Source organism: Bidens hawaiensis, unplaced genomic scaffold (assembly GCF_021521415.1).
Source record: "Bidens hawaiensis isolate Kalapana, Puna unplaced genomic scaffold, B.hawaiensis_p1.1 tig00003506_1, whole genome shotgun sequence".
In the NCBI taxonomy this organism is placed as follows: domain Eukaryota; kingdom Viridiplantae; phylum Streptophyta; class Magnoliopsida; order Asterales; family Asteraceae; genus Bidens; species Bidens hawaiensis.
This window is the reverse complement of record NW_027491197.1, coordinates 671,261-692,303: the sequence shown is the minus strand read 5'-3', so window position 1 is coordinate 692,303 and position 21,043 is coordinate 671,261. Positions and strand designations below refer to the sequence as shown.

At 34.5% G+C, this 21,043-nt stretch overlaps 2 protein-coding genes across 2 annotated transcripts; one reads left to right on the top strand and one right to left on the bottom strand.

Annotated features, from left to right (window-relative positions):
* Positions 1-4,902: 4,902 nt before the first annotated feature.
* Positions 4,903-10,169, bottom strand: LOC143623605 (uncharacterized). The gene is made up of 2 exons (XM_077094464.1): positions 9,336-10,169; positions 4,903-5,505 (listed from the first exon to the last, which is right to left on the bottom strand). The coding sequence occupies exons 1-2, from the start codon at positions 10,167-10,169 to the stop codon at positions 4,903-4,905; spliced, it is 1,437 nt and encodes a 478-aa protein (XP_076950579.1).
* A 2,209-nt stretch (positions 10,170-12,378) lies between these two features.
* Positions 12,379-13,771, top strand: LOC143623570 (small ribosomal subunit protein eS27y-like). Its single transcript, XM_077094440.1, has 4 exons — positions 12,379-12,457; positions 12,525-12,626; positions 13,389-13,417; positions 13,489-13,771. The coding sequence occupies exons 1-4, from the start codon at positions 12,455-12,457 to the stop codon at positions 13,613-13,615; spliced, it is 261 nt and encodes an 86-aa protein (XP_076950555.1). The 5' UTR covers positions 12,379-12,454; the 3' UTR covers positions 13,616-13,771.
* The last annotated feature ends 7,272 nt before the right edge of the window (positions 13,772-21,043 follow it).

Sequence of the window (21,043 nt, the reverse complement as noted above, 5' to 3'; positions counted from 1 at the left end):
TTCCGACAGCTGGCATCCACGCACCCTCTGCAGCCATCCGTTTTATTGTGAAAGCGGGTACGGTCGACACACGGCGTTGCTGCGTGAATCTCGTTTTAGGCGGGAAAGGAGCAAGAGAGTTGCTACTTTGACCAAATTGGCTATGTTTAAGACCACCGCCCCTTTCGTTGACTTTTTCTCGCATGAGTGATGCTAGCTCAAACTTTATCTCGAGTGCAATAAGCATAAAGATAGCAGCATACAACCCTAGAAGAGACGTTCTTGCACCCTCAACCGCCAGCAAGGAGGTCAACTTACTATCTTCCTTACCCATCATATCAATACCACTCGCAGCTAACATGGTCTTGACCCTAACCTGACCTTCTAACAAATACGTTACCGGGAATAGAGCCACAAGTAGAGCAAACACCCATGGTAGGACCTTGGTGCTTGAAGCGGATGGAAGGTGGGTGAAGACCACAAACACAATGGTTGTGACAATGAGAATGTGCAAAACGGTTGCTTGTAGGAAATATTCTGCAGATATGTAAACACCGAGAGCGATTCCCATTGCAATTGAGAAAATTGTTCTTAGTTCGACTATGTATTTGATAGGAATTATGGAGGTGAGTGCAGAAAGTGTGAGGAGAATTGCTGAGATCAGCAGCCATGATGGCCACGTAGGCTTTGATGTGATGAAACCGTATATTGAGATGTCATCAGATGACTGGCGGGCGGCTTTGATTAATTCAGAATGGTATGTCCATGAAGATGGTAGCGGTGGTTGCATAACTATAAAAAGGAGACCTGTTGCTATAACTGTTGGGTTATGAAGCCTTTGGGCCGGTTTTATTAGGAGGGCCGGTTTTATTAGGAGGCCCGGTTTTGGCTCCTAATTATGTTTAACCATAATCTTGTTTATTATATATATCCCATCATGTAATTGTAATCTTGGTTCTGAGCTAATAAGAAAACCTAGTTGCAGCCCGTGGACGTAGGTCCCCTCGCGGGGACCGAACCACGTTAAATTCTTGTGTCGTTTATATTTTCGTTTATGCGTGTTTATCGTTGTGCATGTGTGTGCTGTTTCGCTTCCGCGCGCCGCTTTGTTCCTAACAAGTGGCATCAGAGCTTTGGCTTGTTGGACACACGGTTCGTTGCACTAGTAACGATTTCGCAGAAGGTTTTGGTTCGAATCTGTTTTTTGGTGATTAGGGTTAGGTAGGTCCGTCACCGTGAATAACTCTTGGAGATCGCAGGGTTAATTTCTGGTTCGTGTTCATCAGTGATCGACAATCAAGATTGGTGGCTGTCAGGCTGAGTTAGGGTTTGACTATTTATTATCAACCGTAAATTAGGGAACCGGGTTTCGTGAAGACCATTTAGGTTCGGGTTCAGATTTGTTTGCAAGAGATTAGTCTGAGGTAACTTTATATAGTTTATTTACAGTTAGTTGATTTATCGGTTATTGCAAGAGCAAATCGGTTTATTTGGCAGTGTTCTGTTGAACAATCGTCAAGTTTAGGCCCGTGCCCTTGTTGTGTCTGTTCACTGTTTTCGATTTGTTCTCGTTTGTTATTGTTATAACTGAAGACGAGGTGGTTATGATCGGAATGTTGACGGTTATGGATTTTGGTTGATTGGTTTGTCATGTGAACTTGGATATAGTACTGGTGATGGATAAACTTGGAGAAAATGGAACCAGCGGGGTGTGCTGGTGACGGCATAAGTGAAAAAAAAAATGAGGTTAGTGGCAAGTCATGTAAACTATTGCTCGTTTGGATGATCTTTCGGTTAGGGTTTGAGTTAACTGATCGTGTGTACGGTCATAGAACCCTTGGTACCGCTTGATTTCATGAAAGTTCTACTGTTGTTATAGCTGTTTGCCTGTTAGCTGGTTCGAAACTGTGATTATTACTTCTTGTTCGTTTGGAATTGTGAAGTTATATCTTGTTTGGTGGTGATCAGTGGTACACCATTTGAGAGGTTCATAATCTCGTGTTGGGTAAAGTTATTTGCCGGGATAGTACGAGTGGGGTTCATCTCATGGAGTGTTGGTGTGGCATGGGTTGGGATAACAGAAACAGTGGGAGCTGGGCATAGTCGACTTGGTAGGTTGCGTAGAGGTGAGACATTTTAAGGGTCGATGTCGAAAGGTTTGGAATTCTGCTTTTGAGAATGTATCTGGGGTTGATGCATTGGGACTCAGTGAAGGCGGTGACGACTCTTGGGTTCAAGATTATGGTATGCTTTATTTGTTACTCACTTCAATGAAGCATTGTTGAATCTTTTAATTAAAGACTTTTGGAAGATACGAGTTTTTTTTTGTATCGTCGGAAGAAGTGAACCAACTTCCGAGTTATAAGGTCTTGGCTCGCTGAATCGGGTAGAGCTAAGGGGTTTCAGTTTGCAGACATGAAGCCTGGAGCCACAGTGATGTTAGTTTGAGCGTATTCGGAGGAGGTCTGAACATGTTCGGGGTTTTGGTAACAGTGGGAGCACGCAGGTGTGTTCTAGGTTTGTTTCCAAAGGGACGTTGGGTTCGGAGGACCAGGAATCCGAATGTGAAAATCTCTCCTGGTATAGTCTGCTGATTTGGAGAGTGTTTATCCTCTGGAAGTCTTTGAAGCCGGTTGTGTGAGTAAGTGAGGGTCGGTTAAGATTGAGGATGAGTCATTGGCGACTTTTGTCATGGCTGGGTCTGGGATGACCGGATTGGAGTTCTCGGGAGCTTCAATAGGCCTTTTAGGTAACTGATGAGAAGGGCGGATGCAACCAGGGTGTGGATTGGTAGAAATCTTAGTTTGTTCCTAGAGAACTGGAGGCTTGGAGAACTTCTTTTGTTGAAGTTTTAGCTAGTTCTTGGAACTGGAGGCTTGGTAGATTTCTATTACTGAAGATTACTAGAGTTACTGGATGAATGAGATTGTTATATTTACTTGGATGGCAGGCTGGAATTTATCGCAAGGCCTTCAAGTGGGAGATTGTTGGGTTATGAAGGCCTTTGGGCCGGTTTTATTAGGAGGCCCGGTTTTGGCTCCTAATTATGTTTAACCCTAATCTTGTTTATTATATATATCCCATCATGTAATTGTAATCTTGGTTCTGAGCTAATAAGAAAACCTAGTTGCAGCCCGTGGACGTAGGTCCCCTCGCGGGGACCGAACCACGTTAAATTCTTGTGTCGTTTATATTTTCGTTTATGCGTGTTTATCGTTGTGCATGTGTGTGCTGTTTCGCTTACGCGCGCCGCTTTGTTCCTAACAATAACTAGTACCAAGTTTCTCTTCGCAGACTACATACAACAAGAAGATTAATAAGAAGTTAGCATAGGAGTTAAAAACATTAAACTGTTTTAAGACAGAACTAAAAGGACTAATTTTATATATTATGAAACACTAAAAGTTATCATATATACCAATTTATCAAAAAAAGATAAAACCAATTACTTATAACAGTTTGTTTTACTGGATAAATGGACAGAAAAAACAATGTTATTGCTATGAATCATCTCAACGCATAATGTTCTTTTTGTTTATTTAGAGATATAGGTAGTTGGTAAATAATATAATTTATTTTACTTATTATGAAATGACTAGATTGGCCATTGCCCATTGGTTTTAAAAGCACATTGCAATTTGATGTGTTTTAAACCTAAAAGCATATGTGTGATGCGCCTACGTATGTAAGGCGTTTGTTATAAAAAAAATACTAGAACATTATTTATAGATGATGTTTGAACTCGTTAACTTTTAAACACTAAAACATAAGGTATTATGATCATCTCTAGTCAAATTTGTTAAAATGGCCTAATTTGTTCAAATAATCCAACCCATTGCTCAATTATTAATGTTTTAAGCCAGTAAATTTGATATTGTACCATTTAGAAGGTTTGTATTAAAAACTTGAACCTTTAAAAGAATATATATTTGTATTAAATATTTAAATACATCAATGAATGGGTTGATTTGGTCATTGTATGTAAAGGTTGAAATTGACAAAGTTGACTTGGGATAAGAGAATTAGACATGACTTGACAAAGTTGCACCTCTCTGAGGACATGGTCCAGGATAGAGATTCGTGGAGACGTAAAATTAAGGTTAGCGACTTCTAGGGGAATGTACCTAGTTAGCTTAGCTTTCTATTTAGGGTCTAGTTGGCTAACCTTGCTCCTTGTTGTTTATGTATATATTTTGTTTGATGCTGCTTTTTGATTCTTATGCCCTATTCTTAGTAGGTTACAGATTCCTTGCTTTTTTGGTAGTTTGCTATCTATATATTGCGAAGTGTCTTTGCTTGTAGGATGTATGTTTACTCTGATTACCTGTATGTAGCTTTATGAGCCGGGGGTCTCTCTGGAAGCAGCCTCTCTATTTTCACGGATAGAGGAAAGACTTGCCTACATCCCACCCTCCCCTGACCCTACCGATAGCGTGCTATGCGGTGGGATATAAAGGGCTTGATTGATTGATTGATATGTAAAGGTTGAAATTCATCCTAGGTATACTTATTGTGCTTACAATACCCTATACGGTTTTGCTTTATAATATATTTTAATAATATAGTAGTCATTGTATTTAACACATTAACTGTCTGTGGGTCAAATTGAGATGATCATCTTGGGACCAGGACACGAGAAAGAATAAGTATGCGATTTTGTTTACCATGACATGAGAAAAGTGGAGAGCAACAACGGGAACGCAAGCCAATCCTGTCAAAAGAATACAAAATCCCAAAAGTAACTCTCTGGATGGCGATCTACCATTCCACCACTGCAAAGCTTCAAAGATAGTCTCACGACAAAACCAGACTGACAAAGCAAAAACAGCAGCGTGTGTATATCCTTGCCATGGTTTCATCTTTGATGCTGTTCTTGAACGATCCCTGCACATTATTATAAAGCTTATAAAAAAATGTTAACATCTAAAGTAATGAAAAACCAAGGTAAAGCAAATACTTGTATAGAAGCAATGGAGGAGAAACAGCCAATAAAAGAATGGCTGATGCCCATAAAGCAGCTTTTGATGTCATAAACATGGACAGCTTTGATGAATACAAGCAAGTTAGCACCCAAACAGCTTTTGGTCCAATACGATGGTCAACAGAAAGTCTTCTCACAAGAGCCAATCCCACAAAAGTCGTTAGAACCACCACGTAACTAGGGTACATGATCTCGTCATCAAAGCTATAGTAATAAATGCCAGAATATTGATAAAAACGATTCTCAATGTAGCACAAAAGTAAGGCATGACCAATTAAACCGACTTCTGTTAAGTAATGAAGCTTTTGTGGAAGAAGAGCTAAACCAGGAACAGCCATTGCTAAGATGACATCAGCAACTATAAGCTTACAGAAGGATTTTAGTGACATGCCAGCCAGCCAAATATTGAGATCCCAGAAATTGTGATATACAAACCATGTCACCATTAGGCTCCCAAGCATAACAAATGCAAAATATGACGAGAGAATTTTCTTTGTGAGAAAATGCGCTAAATAGAATCCAGCTACTGCAGGGAGTGGAATTAACTGCAACAAGGTACTGAAAAGTTAACAAATTCTTTATGTATGGACAATCTTCTTTATAGTTCATGCTTCACATGTAGTCGAAAAGAATACAAATAAAAGAAGTAGGTTCTTTATAATTCATACTTCTCGTGTTTATGACAACAAAAGTGAACATAGTTTCTAAGCTGTTAATGCGGAAAAATATCGGATATCGGTCAAGGACCGATATTGAGATATCGGTTATCGCAGTGAGATATCAGTGGGATATCGGTAATTTTAATATCATGAAAAATTCATATATATAGCAATTTAACACTAATAATTGAATATAGTCTCATACCATTAACAAATTAACCTTTTGCAAAATGCAAAACACTAACATTGAACATTATAATTAAGACTTAAGAAAAAAGACTGAGTAAGACTTAAAACACTAACATTGAACACTAAAAGTTGATAATTAAGACTTAAAACACTAATATCAGGAATATCAGTGATATATCGGTCAAATATTAGTCCAATATCGGTCGAATATCGGTCAATATCCTTGATATTATCGGTACTGATATTCTGAACTGATATTTTGATTTATATATCGCCAAGGGACCGATAACTGATATATCACTGATATATCGGCGATATCGACTGCATATGATAGTTTCAGACTGAATTATATAATACTATACTACAACATAAAACATCTGTATTATGTTAGATAAACACATGCAATTTTGGAAAAAAAAATGTGGTGTAGCTCCGTGCCTCCTTTTCAGGCATAAAATGCAATTTGGTAATTCTAGTTTATCTGAAACCTGATATATATTAGGTTCTGAATTATTTTCTCTTTTCTACCTTTTCTTTTGCATGAGAAATTGGTTGTGCAGAACTGCTCTCTGCCAACTATCAGTCCATCAACTGCACTTATATTAACACCTTTTCAGGACCCAATATTGTGGTTTATTAAATGATGTATCAAACTAAACGTTTGTAACCAATCTAGATGTTGCAATAGTTTTCGATTTATACTATTTGTATTGCTTTCAGACAGTTCTACAAAGGTGGATGATGTTCTGTTCTGCTTTTGCATTTTGTTCTCCCTTTTCATTGACCGTATTCCTTGTTCTTTTTGCAGTAGATGGTTTGTTGAATCTCAAATAACATTGACATCTAATTGTGGCTTATATGAAATAGTGTGTAATTAGCATTCCTTGTTCTTCTTGCAGATGAGAGGGTACTGAATCTTACTCCTTCAGAAAAAAGAAATAAAATATAATGTTACGTCTAATCTTATTGAGCTCTAGATAATAGAGAGTAATTGATCAGACGGCTTTTCTCATTTAAACTTGTGTTTATTTTGTTCCGATGTTTGTGAGGAACAACAGTGATAGACAAGACTTTATACCAAACTAATTGTGGTATAACTTTCCAAGAGTAGTCATTTTCTTAACAAACTGATCCCATAAAATAAGGTCTTGTTGAAACTCAAGCATAAGGCCATATTAATTGTCTTAACAAATCCTGTTGAACCTCCTTCATAAGACCATAATAATTTTCTTAATAAATTGTTCCCATAACTTGATCTATAATCAATGACTCACTCCCATAGTTTTATTTATGCTCCTAAGCACAATCATTTGATTACTCATGCAGTTTTAAAATCTTCTTTATTCACACATATATACAAGAACCAATTAGCGCTTCCTCAGTTTGCATAACATTCACGTTTTAAGAATTACTTAGCCAGTGTAACAAGCCATATTACGCCTATCCCTGAGAAGAAATGTGTGCTATTTCACCTAAGCAGTACCTATTTCATTCTTTCTTGGTGCAACCTCATATGATTTGACACCTGCGTAATCGAGAACGCAAGACACGCCCCGAAACAAAAAAGATGTGCGTAACAATTGCAATATATAATAGAAAGGGCGAATGCCATAAAAAACCAACATGAACAAAAATGTGACATAACTTCTAAAAACAATATGGAACTGATTTTTTCGATTAAAAATAATCTAAAACTATGCTGTTTTGATTAAAATTTATATAACCAAGTAGATCCTTTTATTTCAGTATTGTCTCCTTCAATTTGGTGAGTTACTTTCCATCTTTCTCCAATTCCATTTGCATTAACTTTGCTCGCCATTTACTGTTAATGTGTGTGTGTGTATATATATATATGGCAAAATAAACATGATTTTTACGAATTCAATTGAGTAAAGTTTTAGGATGGGAAATGCTAGATAATTCAGATTAGTTTAACATGCGCCACTACAAATAACTTCTTTCTTATTGAAATTTATGTTGTATAGCTATAAATTTTCTCATATTGAAGCGTATTTAAAATCCAGCAGCAGCAATACTAAAATGTAAGAGCAAAAAAATATGTTTACATTGTTTTAGAAGTTATGTCACATTTTTGTTCAAATTTAACATGTGGAGGGACTTTCACGTGCAAAAAATTGTTGAGGGACTTTAATGAGAAAAAACAGAAAGTATGTTGTTTTTTATGGTATTTGCCCTACTAGAAATATAAAATTGATAATTTAACACTATTCTACAAATATAATACAAAGCCTAATATGCATTCCTTTTTAAACGAAGGACGAAGTCCTAAAAATAAAAGAATTTTGGCTTTCATCCCACATTGCTTCATGTAAAGAAAGCTGGCAAGGAAGATTTGTGATGGGTGGGTGGGTTGGAAACAAGATGCCATAAGCAGACCAATGAGCTAGCCAAAATTGTGTTGCATATATTTGAGGCGCCTAGGCCTTGCCTAGCCCTTTACTACATAGTTTGACACTAGCTTCTCTTCTGATTTTCTTTGTTTCAATGTTTTATAGTTTGTACTTCCCTGTGTGCTATACCCTTAAAACTATGAAATAATTGATACAGCCCTTTTGACAAGCAATTGGAAACCAAAAGAGAGATTCTTGAATAATATATCTAGAATAAAAACTGCTTATAAAAGTCTACAATCTTTTCTTTTTTTTTTCTTTTGACCAAGAAACTATGATAATGTTGAATTTCAAAAAAATCATGCATTCTATCTGTTCCAAAGCATTTGTTAGAATAGAAAAAAAAATATGCCTCGCAAAAACAAGTTTAATGAAAACCACACATTTTGTTTTTCCCTTTTTATGCAAATCGAATTATCACAACTAAAGGCATAGCATGTAATGCAAACATTACTATACGAGAGCAAGTAGTAGCATGAACTAGGGCATGCAAGAGCAACCAGATAGAAACCACTTGAATAACCATGACTTTCTACTTTCTAGGCCAAAATCTGTCCTGCATCAATGATAATATATATATGACCTTTGTAATAAAATAGTAGCATAGTGTCTTTGTTAGTCTTATGACCAATGATTTTAACTCCAAATTGTTGTACCGCATTTTCCTAGCAAGGTAACCTAGTCTAAGCCTTTGAGGTACATAAGAGAAACCACTATCATTAGGAACTAGTTTAACAAACCCTGTTGAGCTGTTGTTAGTTTGACTTGGATTCGCCCCTTAAACAGTAAACCATTATGGCCAACTTAAAAGGTTGTCATTTTGGTAAACTACAAAGGGTAGGGGTGCATATTTAGTCCAGTATTTTGGTTCACTATTCATTTTAGCTTACTTTCTCAATAAATCGACTACATTGCTAATCAAACTGGTTGGACACTTACTTAGCCTGTCAGTAGAAAGTCAAAGTGATTGACTAGTCAATTTTCTTATTAGATTAATCCGCTAACTAGGTGGCAAAACGAAGACAGCTTAATTACATTGTACAACCTAGGAGTTTAATCAATAATGACTTCTATCATTAACAATTAAAATTAGCATTTTGCTTGAGAATGACATACCAATGGGGGAAATCCCACAACGATTGCTCCAACAGCACTCACAACGACTGCCAAACCAGTGAAAGCCAATGAACTAGAAGCATCCGTAATCATGCCCATTTCATAAGCACCGGCCCCAGCAGCCCCTCCTAGCATTGTGGCAGTAACCAGAACATAATTCAACGGCCAGGGAACCTGAATGTAACGAGCAAACGAATGGAAAACAACCCTAACCTCCAAACAAAGAACCACAATAACCAAAGCAACAGTGCCATTCACCACTCTAATACTCCTCAACTGATTTTCACTCTTGGTAACCCACCAGAGAGCCCCTCTGGTAGATGCATACAATTGAAACAAAAACGGAACCCAAAAGAGTAGAAGCAGGTCACAAACCGCCGAAGCAGATGAAAACACAACCCAATAATGAGACGCGACATGAAACATCAAAGGAAAGAATAACAAGTTTAGCGCGTGTAAACAGCTCTCGAGCTGGCCAAGTATTAAATTATCATCCGGAACCTCCCCCCCATGGTAACTCACTTCCTGCTTCAACTTAAACGACGAAACCCTAGGTAAGGAATACAACCAGTAAAACACACAATTAAACATCATATGATAATACGCAGCATTCGCCATACCAACAGCGGAAACCGTCGCCCAAATGAAAAGCACCGAACCGATAAACGGAGTACACGCAAACAAAACGCGTTCGAGCGCGAGCACAATCGTCGGATACTCGATCTGAATCCACTTAAACTGAAGAGAAGCCCAAACTCCAATTAAAAAATTAGCTAGGGCACATACTAAACAAGCAAGTAAACCGAGAGTTATCGAATTGAAAGAGGGGAACATGTAGGAGGTAAAGAAGAAGGCGATTTGTGCGGAAAGAAGCGAAAACCAGACGGCGAAGAAGGAACCGGACTTGAAGTTGAAGGAGTCGAGAATGTAGGCGATCATAAGGCCTAGGGTTAGAACGGCGACGACTGGAGTGCCGCCGAGGTCGAGGAGGAAGGCGGCGCATGGAACGAGTGTGATGGAAAGCCTAGCGTTGTGGATGAAGGAGTGAAGCGAGAAGAGTTGTTGAGAGAACGGCGGTTACTGGTGGTAGTAGGGATTGGAGGTCCGGCGGGAGCATGTTTGCCGGAATAATTAATAATAATAAGTTGATCGGAGAATGGGATCTGAGTGACGTGAAGTGAGTCGGAAAGTGGAGAGTGGTTGGCTTGATCGGAGTGACGTGTTTGCGGGATTACTGCCGTTGGATTGCAGTTTCCTGGACCCCACCACCACGTCTTCACTTCGAGTCTAGCCGTATGGTTTCAAAGAAAATTTACTCACTCGAAGGCGTAGTGGTGGTAAAACATAGACGTTCTTAGAAACGAACCAAAGATCACAAATATCACGGTCTTCTTATATTGAGTCACTCACCCTCCGTCCCTCCAAAGTATTTTCTGTGAGGATCGAACATGAGTCTCTCTTGAGAAAATGAGGCTTCCTCACAGTAAACCATATTAGAAAATACTCGCATTTGATTCCTAGCACGACAATTCATAATGTGATTAAAAATAAATTAAAAGAAATTCGTCATGAAAAAAAATTGTTTATGAAATTAAAGAGGTATTGTTTATATTGATACAAAGGTAAACAGAGTACAAGTTGCGTCGTTGGTATAATAATATAATAATTACATACAAATTTATAAGACATAATAGCAAAATACGTCCTTTATTTTTTATCGTTTTTTCAAAAGACGTCATTCATTTGCTCAAGATCTACCCAGTTTTGAACTATTCGCAACATATGCACAATATATGTATTGCTAGTGCGGTAATGTAAGTATGTAATGTTGAGTTTAGATTTGTGTTTCTGCTTTAATCTCGTATATCATGTTTATTATAACTAACTTATTCGCCAACTTAAATAAAAGTAATAAATTATATAAAATTGCATACTCTGACTCACCATATCTAAACCGAATATAACTTTTGAAAATCCTTTTTAGTTCGATAAGACCCTTAGTAGTTGATTTATTTTACTAATAAAAACTCATTAACCGTTTTGCATAATTGTAATTTTCCAAAAGTCAATTTCAAGTACATTCTTATATAATTTGGCTATGGGTGTACATGAGTCGATTTTTATTATATGATATAGATAGGAACTGTTCAATAACTTCTACGAATTAGAAGGATTCATTAACACACGCATGTGTGTATGTATATGTCTAATAACATAAGATAAAGACTATCTTATATGAATTTTTTCTAAAAAAATCAATATAGGTTAACACTATATCAACGTTAAATTAGTCAAATTAGCATATTAAAACTGCCATTACCTAAATCTCTCGAGCTTATGCAGTGGATATCATTACCCTTCGTTAAGCCATCAAACAAGCAATTGAGGTAAGATCATATCAAACTTAACTTTATATGTTAACTAAAGAGGCAAAATTAAATTAAACAATTTCGTGAAGAAATACATGGTATCTTGGTATACTTTCTTTGAGTAATCATAGCCAATCGACGACGCACAACAATTGACCGGAAGGAAGGGGGCGGTCTTTGTGAGAGAAGGATGGAAGGTGTATGGCTAAATCCTTATATTTAGAAAAAGATTGGCCAAGATTTGTACTAGGTTTAAACCTGTGTATACTCAGTTCGACCATACTCGGATCCTACCCAACAAGCACATAGCTGTTATCGATTTTTTTTTGACCGCACTTATGGTATGTACACATAACAAGTTTCTACCCCATTGGTTGTACCGGGTTTTGTAATTTCTAAAGTTTTTCATACCCGGGTCATACAGGGTTGGGTATTCTAACCGTATCCAATCCGGGTATGAACAGCGTACCTAGCCATTTACTTCGTTAACCATTATTTTAAACGGGCCTGAATTGAGAGAAAATTAATCGGTTTCGTGGCCCAAGCAGTAATCCATTGAACCACAGAAAGGAATTTTCTGGACCGGGCTCACCCTAGATCCAACGGCGGATATTACATACCAATATCCAACGGCTGTCACTCGCTCCATTCGCAGATATATAAAACGAATCTACACCAATCGTTAACTAGGGTTTTTTGTGCATACTCGTTGTTCAAAACCGCCTATCAGTCCACAAATCTCTAATCAATATGGTCAGTAGTCTCGTATGTGATTTGCGTTATGTTATAACTGATGGAATTGTTCTGATGAAAATTGCAGGTTTTGCCTAACGATGTTGATCTGTTGAATCCTCCAGCTGAGCTGGAGAAGAGGAAGCATAAGCTTAAGCGTCTCGTTCAGTCTCCCAACTCCTTCTTCATGGTATTTAATCACTTTAATTCTGCTTTTGTGATATTATATTTTATAATTAGTTATGTAAACAAACCGAATCGAACGAGGCTTTGTTCGTGTTCGTTCGGTATTTTTATAGTTAATAATTTTGTTTAAACTTATGCGATAAAAGTTATTAAGATAGTATAAAAATATTTCGTCATCGTACTCAGTAAATTGCATTAATAGCAAAGCTATGGTAGGTCTGAGGAGAGTAACCCTAGGAATAGAGAGGCTGCGTCATGACCCCAGCTAGATAGTTTTGCATCAAGCCTTGGACATAAGGCGCATGGCACTAAACCAATGTCTGATTGGTGCTTGTACTCTTGTATTTCCGCCACATGATGCATTATTAACCTTTTGTCACTTTTAATGTTATTTTTACAAGATTAGTAAAATATCATCAAAATTAGTACAATTTCATTGCCCCCCGCTGAGGGCCCACACACATATATATTATACGCACACTGCAAATAGGGTGTACATACACGTATATGCATTATATTATAAAAAATAACAATTAAATAAATTTTTACTAATTTTAAAGATGGATGTAAATGGTCACGTTATTGGATGTTAACGAACACAATTGAACAAACATAGCCTTCGTTTATGTCTGTATTCTTTTAATGAAAGAACGGACATAAACAAACTTTTCGCTCAACAGTTTACAACGTTTCACTTATTGTTTGGTTCGTTTACAGCCCTGCTTAAATTCCAAAGTTCTAATCTTGTTTAATTGCATCTGAACAGGACGTTAAGTGCCAGGGCTGCTTCAATATGTAAGTATTTCGAAATTTCTCACTCAGTTGTTTAATTGAAATGTATGTTAATTTGTTACTTTAATGTTCAGAACAACTGTATTTAGCCACTCTCAAACTGTGGTGGTATGTGGAAACTGCCAAACTGTGTTGTGCCAGTCTACTGGTGGTCGTGCAAGACTCACCGAAGGATGCTCTTTCCGGAGGAAGGGTGATTGATCAAGGAAGCTGTTTTGATCTTTGTTATGTTATGCTAGTTTTTTATTACTTGTTTTTGGTGAGTCACAAAATGTTAGCGTGGTGACATTTGTTATGCTTTTGTAAAGACTAAAGTTTTTGATCTTTGATATCATCTTTGGATTCATGATTTGTTTCTATGCTCTTTTTGTTATGTATGCTGCAACGATTTGTTTGTGATTTGGTTTTCTTATGTGCTCCAAGAATTTGAAGTCTTATACGCGCTATACCCTCAGCATATCTTCCAGCTTTATTTTTTTGTTAACATGAGAAAATTTGTTGATGTTTAATTTTATAGTTTTGTTGGTCATCTGTGTTTATCAGTGTCAACTTTGTAGTTTGTATTACTTGGAAATAGTAATATGCTTGAGGTTGCGTTCTTTTATTTGGTGTCCGTTGTTCAAAGACATGTGAGCTTATAGGTTTGATCTTCACTTGTTTCTCTCTTGTATAGTTATTACAAGAATATTTTGTGGTTTTTTTAAACTTTTCAATATACAATCAATATGCATGTGTTTTGACATATGTGATGTACTATTTCTTTTGGTACTTGTCTTAGAAAGTTTAATAGCCTTTATTTTATTATTATATGTAATTTTAACTTGAATTAGATTATGGGTATATAATTTCATCTAATGAAATTGATCCTATGACTATATGGTATAGTGTTATGAATTAGGTTTTGAACTAGGCGTAACTTTGTTTACGTGTATCATTTATGTCCCACTGACTCAAAAAACAAGTGTATTAATTGTTATCTGTTGATTTAGCCCTACTGAAGTTATGTATTTACAAAGGCCTAAATTTAGGTCGATTGTTAATAGAAGTTAAAATGAGTTCAAGTAGACGGCCATTGATGACCATCTGGCATAGTTTTGACTTTTGACTGAACATAGTTTGTTGTGGGGAGAAACTTTTGGTGATTCAAAACATTATAGTATAGAACATAGCTAGCTATTAGAAGTGAATGTTACCTAACGGTTGTTGAGCAATGTTAATAGTTTAGCGAACACGAGGGTTATACAATCAAGTTCAAACCATTGGACGTTGTGAACACGTGGTTGTTTTTTATTGGCTCTTCTAAAAGGATATTTGGAGAATTTTCCCGTGATAATATTATAGCTAATCCTGAGAAATCCTGAAAGTCTTAACATTTTTCGCATCATGGTTTTTGATGTCTAATCCCCCTTCCCCCTCCTTTTTTTTGTCACTGCTTCAGCTTTTTTTTTGGCACCATTGTGCATGTTACTGCCATTTCATATGGTAATTGTGAATTTGCATATGTGAATTTTCTTTGTTTTTTAAATGAGTCATGGTATTATAACTATTCTTTGTCCTAGTAAAATGTCTTTAATCGACGGAGTCTTGACGGTTGAATTTAATCATTATTCAACATAAACAGCTGAAACATTCAAAAGTCGGTTTGGTTATGGAACAGCTCCGGGGTATTTTCAGGTACTTATGTTAAGATTAATGTTTTTGGGTGGAGAGCCTTACAAAAATAGTTTAATCTACCAACTTGTGATGTTCTTATTAGCGCTGCAGGAGTATCCTCACCCTCATGGGCCTGAACCTATGTTGCCTTTGTAAGTGACTTTCTAATCACATTTTCAGCGGTTCAAGGTCATTGGGTATACATTCACGCTCATTAATTTCACGTAGGCACCACGTCACCTACTTTGTCCCATTTCTCTCCACATTACCCTAAGAAAATTGTTTAACCCCATTTACCTCTCTTTATTTGATGTAAAATTGATTATTAAATTATTGTGTGCAGTGGCAGACCCATAAAATTTTCCAACATGGGTCGAAAATTTTTTGTATCCGTACACAGTTGACTATCACTATATAATACTTTTTTTTGGTCCGGATCAACCATTCTGGTCGGGTCAAATTGCGTCGGTCATATATATAGAACAAAATGATAATCACTAGAAACTTCATTATAATTGCAAAATTATTGTACAATATATCTAGCTTTGTTCTTTACGGGTTTTCATTTTTTGAAATCTAACCAAATCAACATCTAGTTTGACATTTATAAACAACTTTTTTTCAATGAAACAAATAAAACCATCGTTTAAACTCTCATCACCCATCTGATTACGCAAATTGGACTTCACGTACTCCATCGCCGAAAAGCAAATTTTGACGCTTACGATTGCAACGTGTAATAATTATACGAGAGCTAACTTCAGTTAACGAACAATACACCAATGCAGATGAAGTACATGAACAAAATAATGTATAACCGAACCATTTTTGTTTAGATTAAAACACTTAATACGTTGAATTCACCTGATATATTACTCCCGCCATCAAAATCTCTTTTTTTTTAATAAGCTTAAATGTAGATTATGTTAGGAGTTTGAGACTTGTGCTTAAAAATTGAACATTGATTAATTAGCATTTGAGTTTAAACTCATATTTAATTTGTTTCCTATTATACCAAAAAAGCTAGCATATTATGTATATAATTATAATTGTAAAGATTAAAACAAAATTATTAGGGCAGGTCTCAGATTTAATGAGGTCGTTCTCGAAATTCAGATGGGTCATTGTGTCGTTCTCGAAATCACACTAGGTCGAGGTCAAAATTAAACCGAGATCGGTCGGTATTTTAACACATATACTAATAAAAAAAATTCATTACCCAAAGGGTAGATACGCCACTATGTGTGTAGAGGATTTTAAAGCCGCTAACATTTTAACCCGCATTACATTTAACGTCCATTAACTCATAAAAGAAGTTTATGACACTTGTTAACCCTCACCACCTCCGCTTTAAGGCTAATTCGCAATATTAGAAATTTAGAATATAGGTGAAAATGCTTTGATTTCTGTTTTCTTGCTAGCAGTTGGTTCTGTTCTTAAATGAATTTTGCCGTTAAAACAAATAGCTAATATTTCGATACATTATGACATTAAATGAATTTCCTTGAATTTAAATTAACGGACGTTTGTTCCCAATAAATAAATGTGTTTAACTGAATAGTACAACTTAAATAAATTTGATACAAAGAAAACTAATTCCTTTTAAGTTTCAGAACCATGCATTTAAAATAATTTAATTTGATAATTAATAATTCACGATATATTTCATTTGTTAAATTTAATATTTACTATGTAAAAAAAAAAAAAAAAAAAACTAAAGTTACGAAACACTTAATACAACTATTAAGTAATTAACTTTTACAGTACTATATAAGTAACTGGCAACATATATTTCGGTATATTACTTCCAAAACTTAAAGTTAACCTTATCTGAGTTGTAAAACTAAGTTGATTTCTTTTTTCATCTAATGCGTAATCTCTTCACCCTTCTCATTTTATCATTTTTTACCGTCTCTATAACTCGTGCATGCACTATGTTTACTCCAAAATGGAATATTTATGTTTTGAATAATATGAAAGATAACATTGTTGCTCAGATCAAATCAGGAGATGATGATCTAGGTAATCATACAATTCCATTCAATGGATATTATACTTGGTCTTTTTGTGACAATGCTTTTGGTAGGACTCTTTTCTATGGCTATTTTTGGGCGGGTTCAAAATTCCAATCTTTGGCATTGTTTGATAAAGAGATTCGATACCTATGCGGTAATATGTACATTGGTACATAACATTGTTATTGGTCAGTAAGACAAGATGGATTTTATGTATCAACTTATAATCGAAGTTCAGAAGACTGGCACTTTAAAAAAAGTTGGCCGGTAGAAAAGTTTCTTATTCTCAGCTAGTGTATGGAACTTGATCTAACCTATAATAAAGCTTCATTGATATTATAATTTGCATTTTATTTGGAGTTTCTTTATCAGAAAATCAATATTTTTTTAATGATTTCGATATTTAAATAAAATCATTGTCAAACACCTTTTGAAACTTGCTGTAAGCTACCTCCTATTTATGCATTTAGTGTTTGATATATTGTTGAGTTGTATAAATTCTCGACGTTTCCTAAAGAAAAAAACTAAAGTTTTTCATGCGTTAGCAATATAAGAGACGTATAAATCATAAAATGTTTATATGCCATGGTACTCCCTCTCTCTCTGAAAGTTCTGTATTTCCCATCTTTGCTTGTCATTTGAATTCAACCAAAGTTGGCTTGGGTTATTAAAATTGTTGATTCATCTGTTAAAATTGTAAAACGCTGTCACAGTTACCATTTTATGCCAAACATTATTTTTAATAAACGGGTTAGCCTTATTAATTTAATTAAATGGGCCAAACTTTTCATTTTAGCAAACATGTCGAAGATACCTTTTTTAGTGAATGGGTAAAAATTAAAATTATAGTGAATAATTTTTTAGTTTAACTTTCTTATTAGTTGGTCTTTTTGTATGTTGGTTCTTTCGGGTTGAAGTTGACAATGTTTAATGTCTTTGTTTTGAGGTTGTATGCTTTGGACATGTATGGATGAATGTATATGACATGACCCCTTACGTTTTTTGTATTGTTATCTATCAATGGTTATTGAGCCTACTCATTTACACTTTGTACGATCTTAATCATGTTATGAAATTCAATATTTTTAGTCGCCAATACTAATAAATTGTGTGACATCCTACATGATAAGTTAGTTGGGTGACATATGTTTGTATAGATTTGCTTTAATAGGTTAGTTTTTTTAGAACGACGACGTTTTTGTGTGTTAGGCTACCGTACTCTCCAATTTGGAGAGCTACGTTACCTCCACAAACTAGCTAGACTATGTTGTCTTAATCGTGCTCACGCTTGCTTCAGAGTTTGGCTTGGGCGTTCCCTATGAAACCATCCCGCCCTGCAACTTGTCATTCGTTGTGACATTACAAGAGTAGAACTCTCTAACGTAACACATATTGGAACTAAAACCCGGGTGTGCTCGGGATTCGAACTAAACAACCTCGCAAGACCTAACTCAAATATTTTAATGTAATATCCATCCACAAGTGATGATTAAACTTAGATCTCTATTAGAGAAACCAAGTCTCCTATCGTTTGGACACACGTATGAGAGGTTAGATAGATATGTGTTTTCAAAGCAAGTAAGCAACCATATGAGATATTAGTTAAACATAAAGAAAAATATTTGTAAATCTTTTAAACTATATTATTTTACTAGATTTTGAACCCGTATATTACACGAGATTTGTCGAATGATCAAAATTTTGGTATTTAATCATACGTAAATTAGGGATTTCCTTTTAAATTTATGGATTAATTTTAATATAATCACACACACTTCAAATATCACATATTTAAATTTTATTACATTTTCTTAAGATTGAAATAATAATTTAAGATGACATAAAATCAATTATTAGTATCTAATTAAATAATTTTATATGATCAATACGAATGTAACTATGTAAGTTAAATAGTGTTTTACAAATTGTAAGATTATTAATATTGTATTTATTCAACGAAATGTGAAGTACACATGTAACTAAATATCTATTATAAACACAGGTCATCAATTATTATACGATAATGATTCGTAAATCATTATTTAACTAATTAATAATTCAATGTTTGATTTTAAACTTATTATAGATATCCAATGGTTTATTTTTTTATTTTATTTTTTATTTTTTTTAAACATAAATCGGCTCCTTTTATATTTCATAAAAACATCCAAACGATTTACAATGGTTTATATGTTTTTTTTTAAATTATGGTCAAAATTTCTATTTCTAATAGTAAAATTAGGGTAGTGTTTGGTATCAAGTAATGGAAGTTAGAATGGAATGAATTACTCCAATAGATTGAATGAAAACATGTTGGGTTGTCATGTGGTAATGAAATGAGTTATTCTTTAAGGAATGAAACTGCTTCTATTTAGAATTTTCATTCCTTTAAAAGAGGTGTTTTTTTGTTCCAATAATAATAATAATAATAATAATAATAATTGTTTTTGTTATTATATTATAAATATTGTTAAATTTTTAGTATTATTATACTATTATATTATTATTATTATTATTATTATTATATTAACATTAATGATATATATTATAATATAACTATTATTATATTAGAGTTATTATTATATTTAAATTTGGTAAGTTACCATCTCACAACGTGCATGTGTGGTTCAATGTTTTCACGATTATTTTTATTCGGTTAAATAATCTTGTTGTCACTCGCGAGTTTTGAAAACTAGTTACTATGAATATTCATATTATTATTAATATTATTTATTAATTATTATTATTATTATTATTAACAATATTATATTAATGCCTACATGATAACCAAACATTGGTAACGATCCATTTCATTACTTTGTCCATTTCATTCATTTATTTATTCCATTACCTTATAGCGAACAAACCCTAGATGATGGGTTAGTAAAAGTTATTATGGTTTAAATTATATTAAATACCTTTTTTCATATGAGTTACAATTAATGAGTCATACCAATTAAACGCATGACCCATGGATAACATAAATTAAGTAGAGTGGAAACAGGGCCGGCTCCGAGAAGGTGAAATTATTTTTGGGCTAAAGGCGACTTTTTTTTTGGCCTTAAGTAAAAAAGAACATTTTGTTGGGTTTAAACAATTTAATTCTAAATGAACTTACTTGTTTATGATTTGAGTTATGTAAAAAACTTTTGTAGAAAAATAAGCTTAAAAATGTCTCAAATAAAAGACTAGAACCCACAACCTTTTGGTTAGATGTCATACCCCTTTGACACTAGACCAAGCTAGTGATTATATAATTGTGTTGAAACATTAATTATACATATTTTTTTTTTCATAAAAGTACATATAATTTATAAAATAAATCGGGTCTAGTGGGGTGCCGGGCTTGTAGCCGTCGACTACCTTGCCATACCCTATAGCCGGCCCTGAGTGGATATTAGAAAATATGAGGGATATTAAAGTTAAGATTAATATGATTATGACACATCATCATTACTATTTTTATTTATTAGTATAGGTAAATTTTGATAAATAAGTTTTGAGCTTTTCTAACCACACCGGCGGTAATTAGAAAACCTGCCAAACCGCCACGTAGAGATCACTACGTGGTGTATTGAATCTGTCATCTTAAAAGAAGTAATTTTTTTTTGTCTTATTATGTCATTTAGTTATTTAATTGTTGGGTTTTATTTTGATCGTTGGGTTTTATTTTGTGTTGGGTGTTATTTTAATTATTAATTAAACATTTTTTTGTTAAACATAATCTTTTGAACTGATTGTTCGTAATCGTTTTTTTATTTCATTAGACAATTATTATAAGATTATTATATATTAACTTTTTTTAGAAATAACATAATTCTCATTTTGGTAGAGGTGATAAGGTGGTTTGGTGTAGAATATGAGGTCATGGCTATTCATTAAAAAAAATATAAATAACATAAAATTCGAAGTATAAAATGAAAATCTACAACTTGATTTTGGTTTGATTTTAGTGTTTTAG

What these genes read in the sequence shown, in the direction of transcription:
- LOC143623570 (XM_077094440.1), top strand. An exon ending in CTCCCAACTCCTTCTTCATG is followed by an intron (nt 12,627 to 13,388) that starts GTATTTAATCAC and finishes GCATCTGAACAG; the next exon opens with GACGTTAAGTGCCAGGGCTG. An exon ending in TGCCAGGGCTGCTTCAATAT is followed by an intron (nt 13,418 to 13,488) that starts GTAAGTATTTCG and finishes TTTAATGTTCAG; the next exon opens with AACAACTGTATTTAGCCACT.
- LOC143623605 (XM_077094464.1), bottom strand. Translation starts at nt 10,169, where the DNA reads ATGTTCCCCTCTTTCAATTCGATAACTCTCGGTTTACTTGCTTGTTTA. An exon ending in TTGTGGGATTTCCCCCATTG is followed by an intron (nt 5,506 to 9,335) that starts GTATGTCATTCT and finishes ACCTTGTTGCAG; the next exon opens with TTAATTCCACTCCCTGCAGT.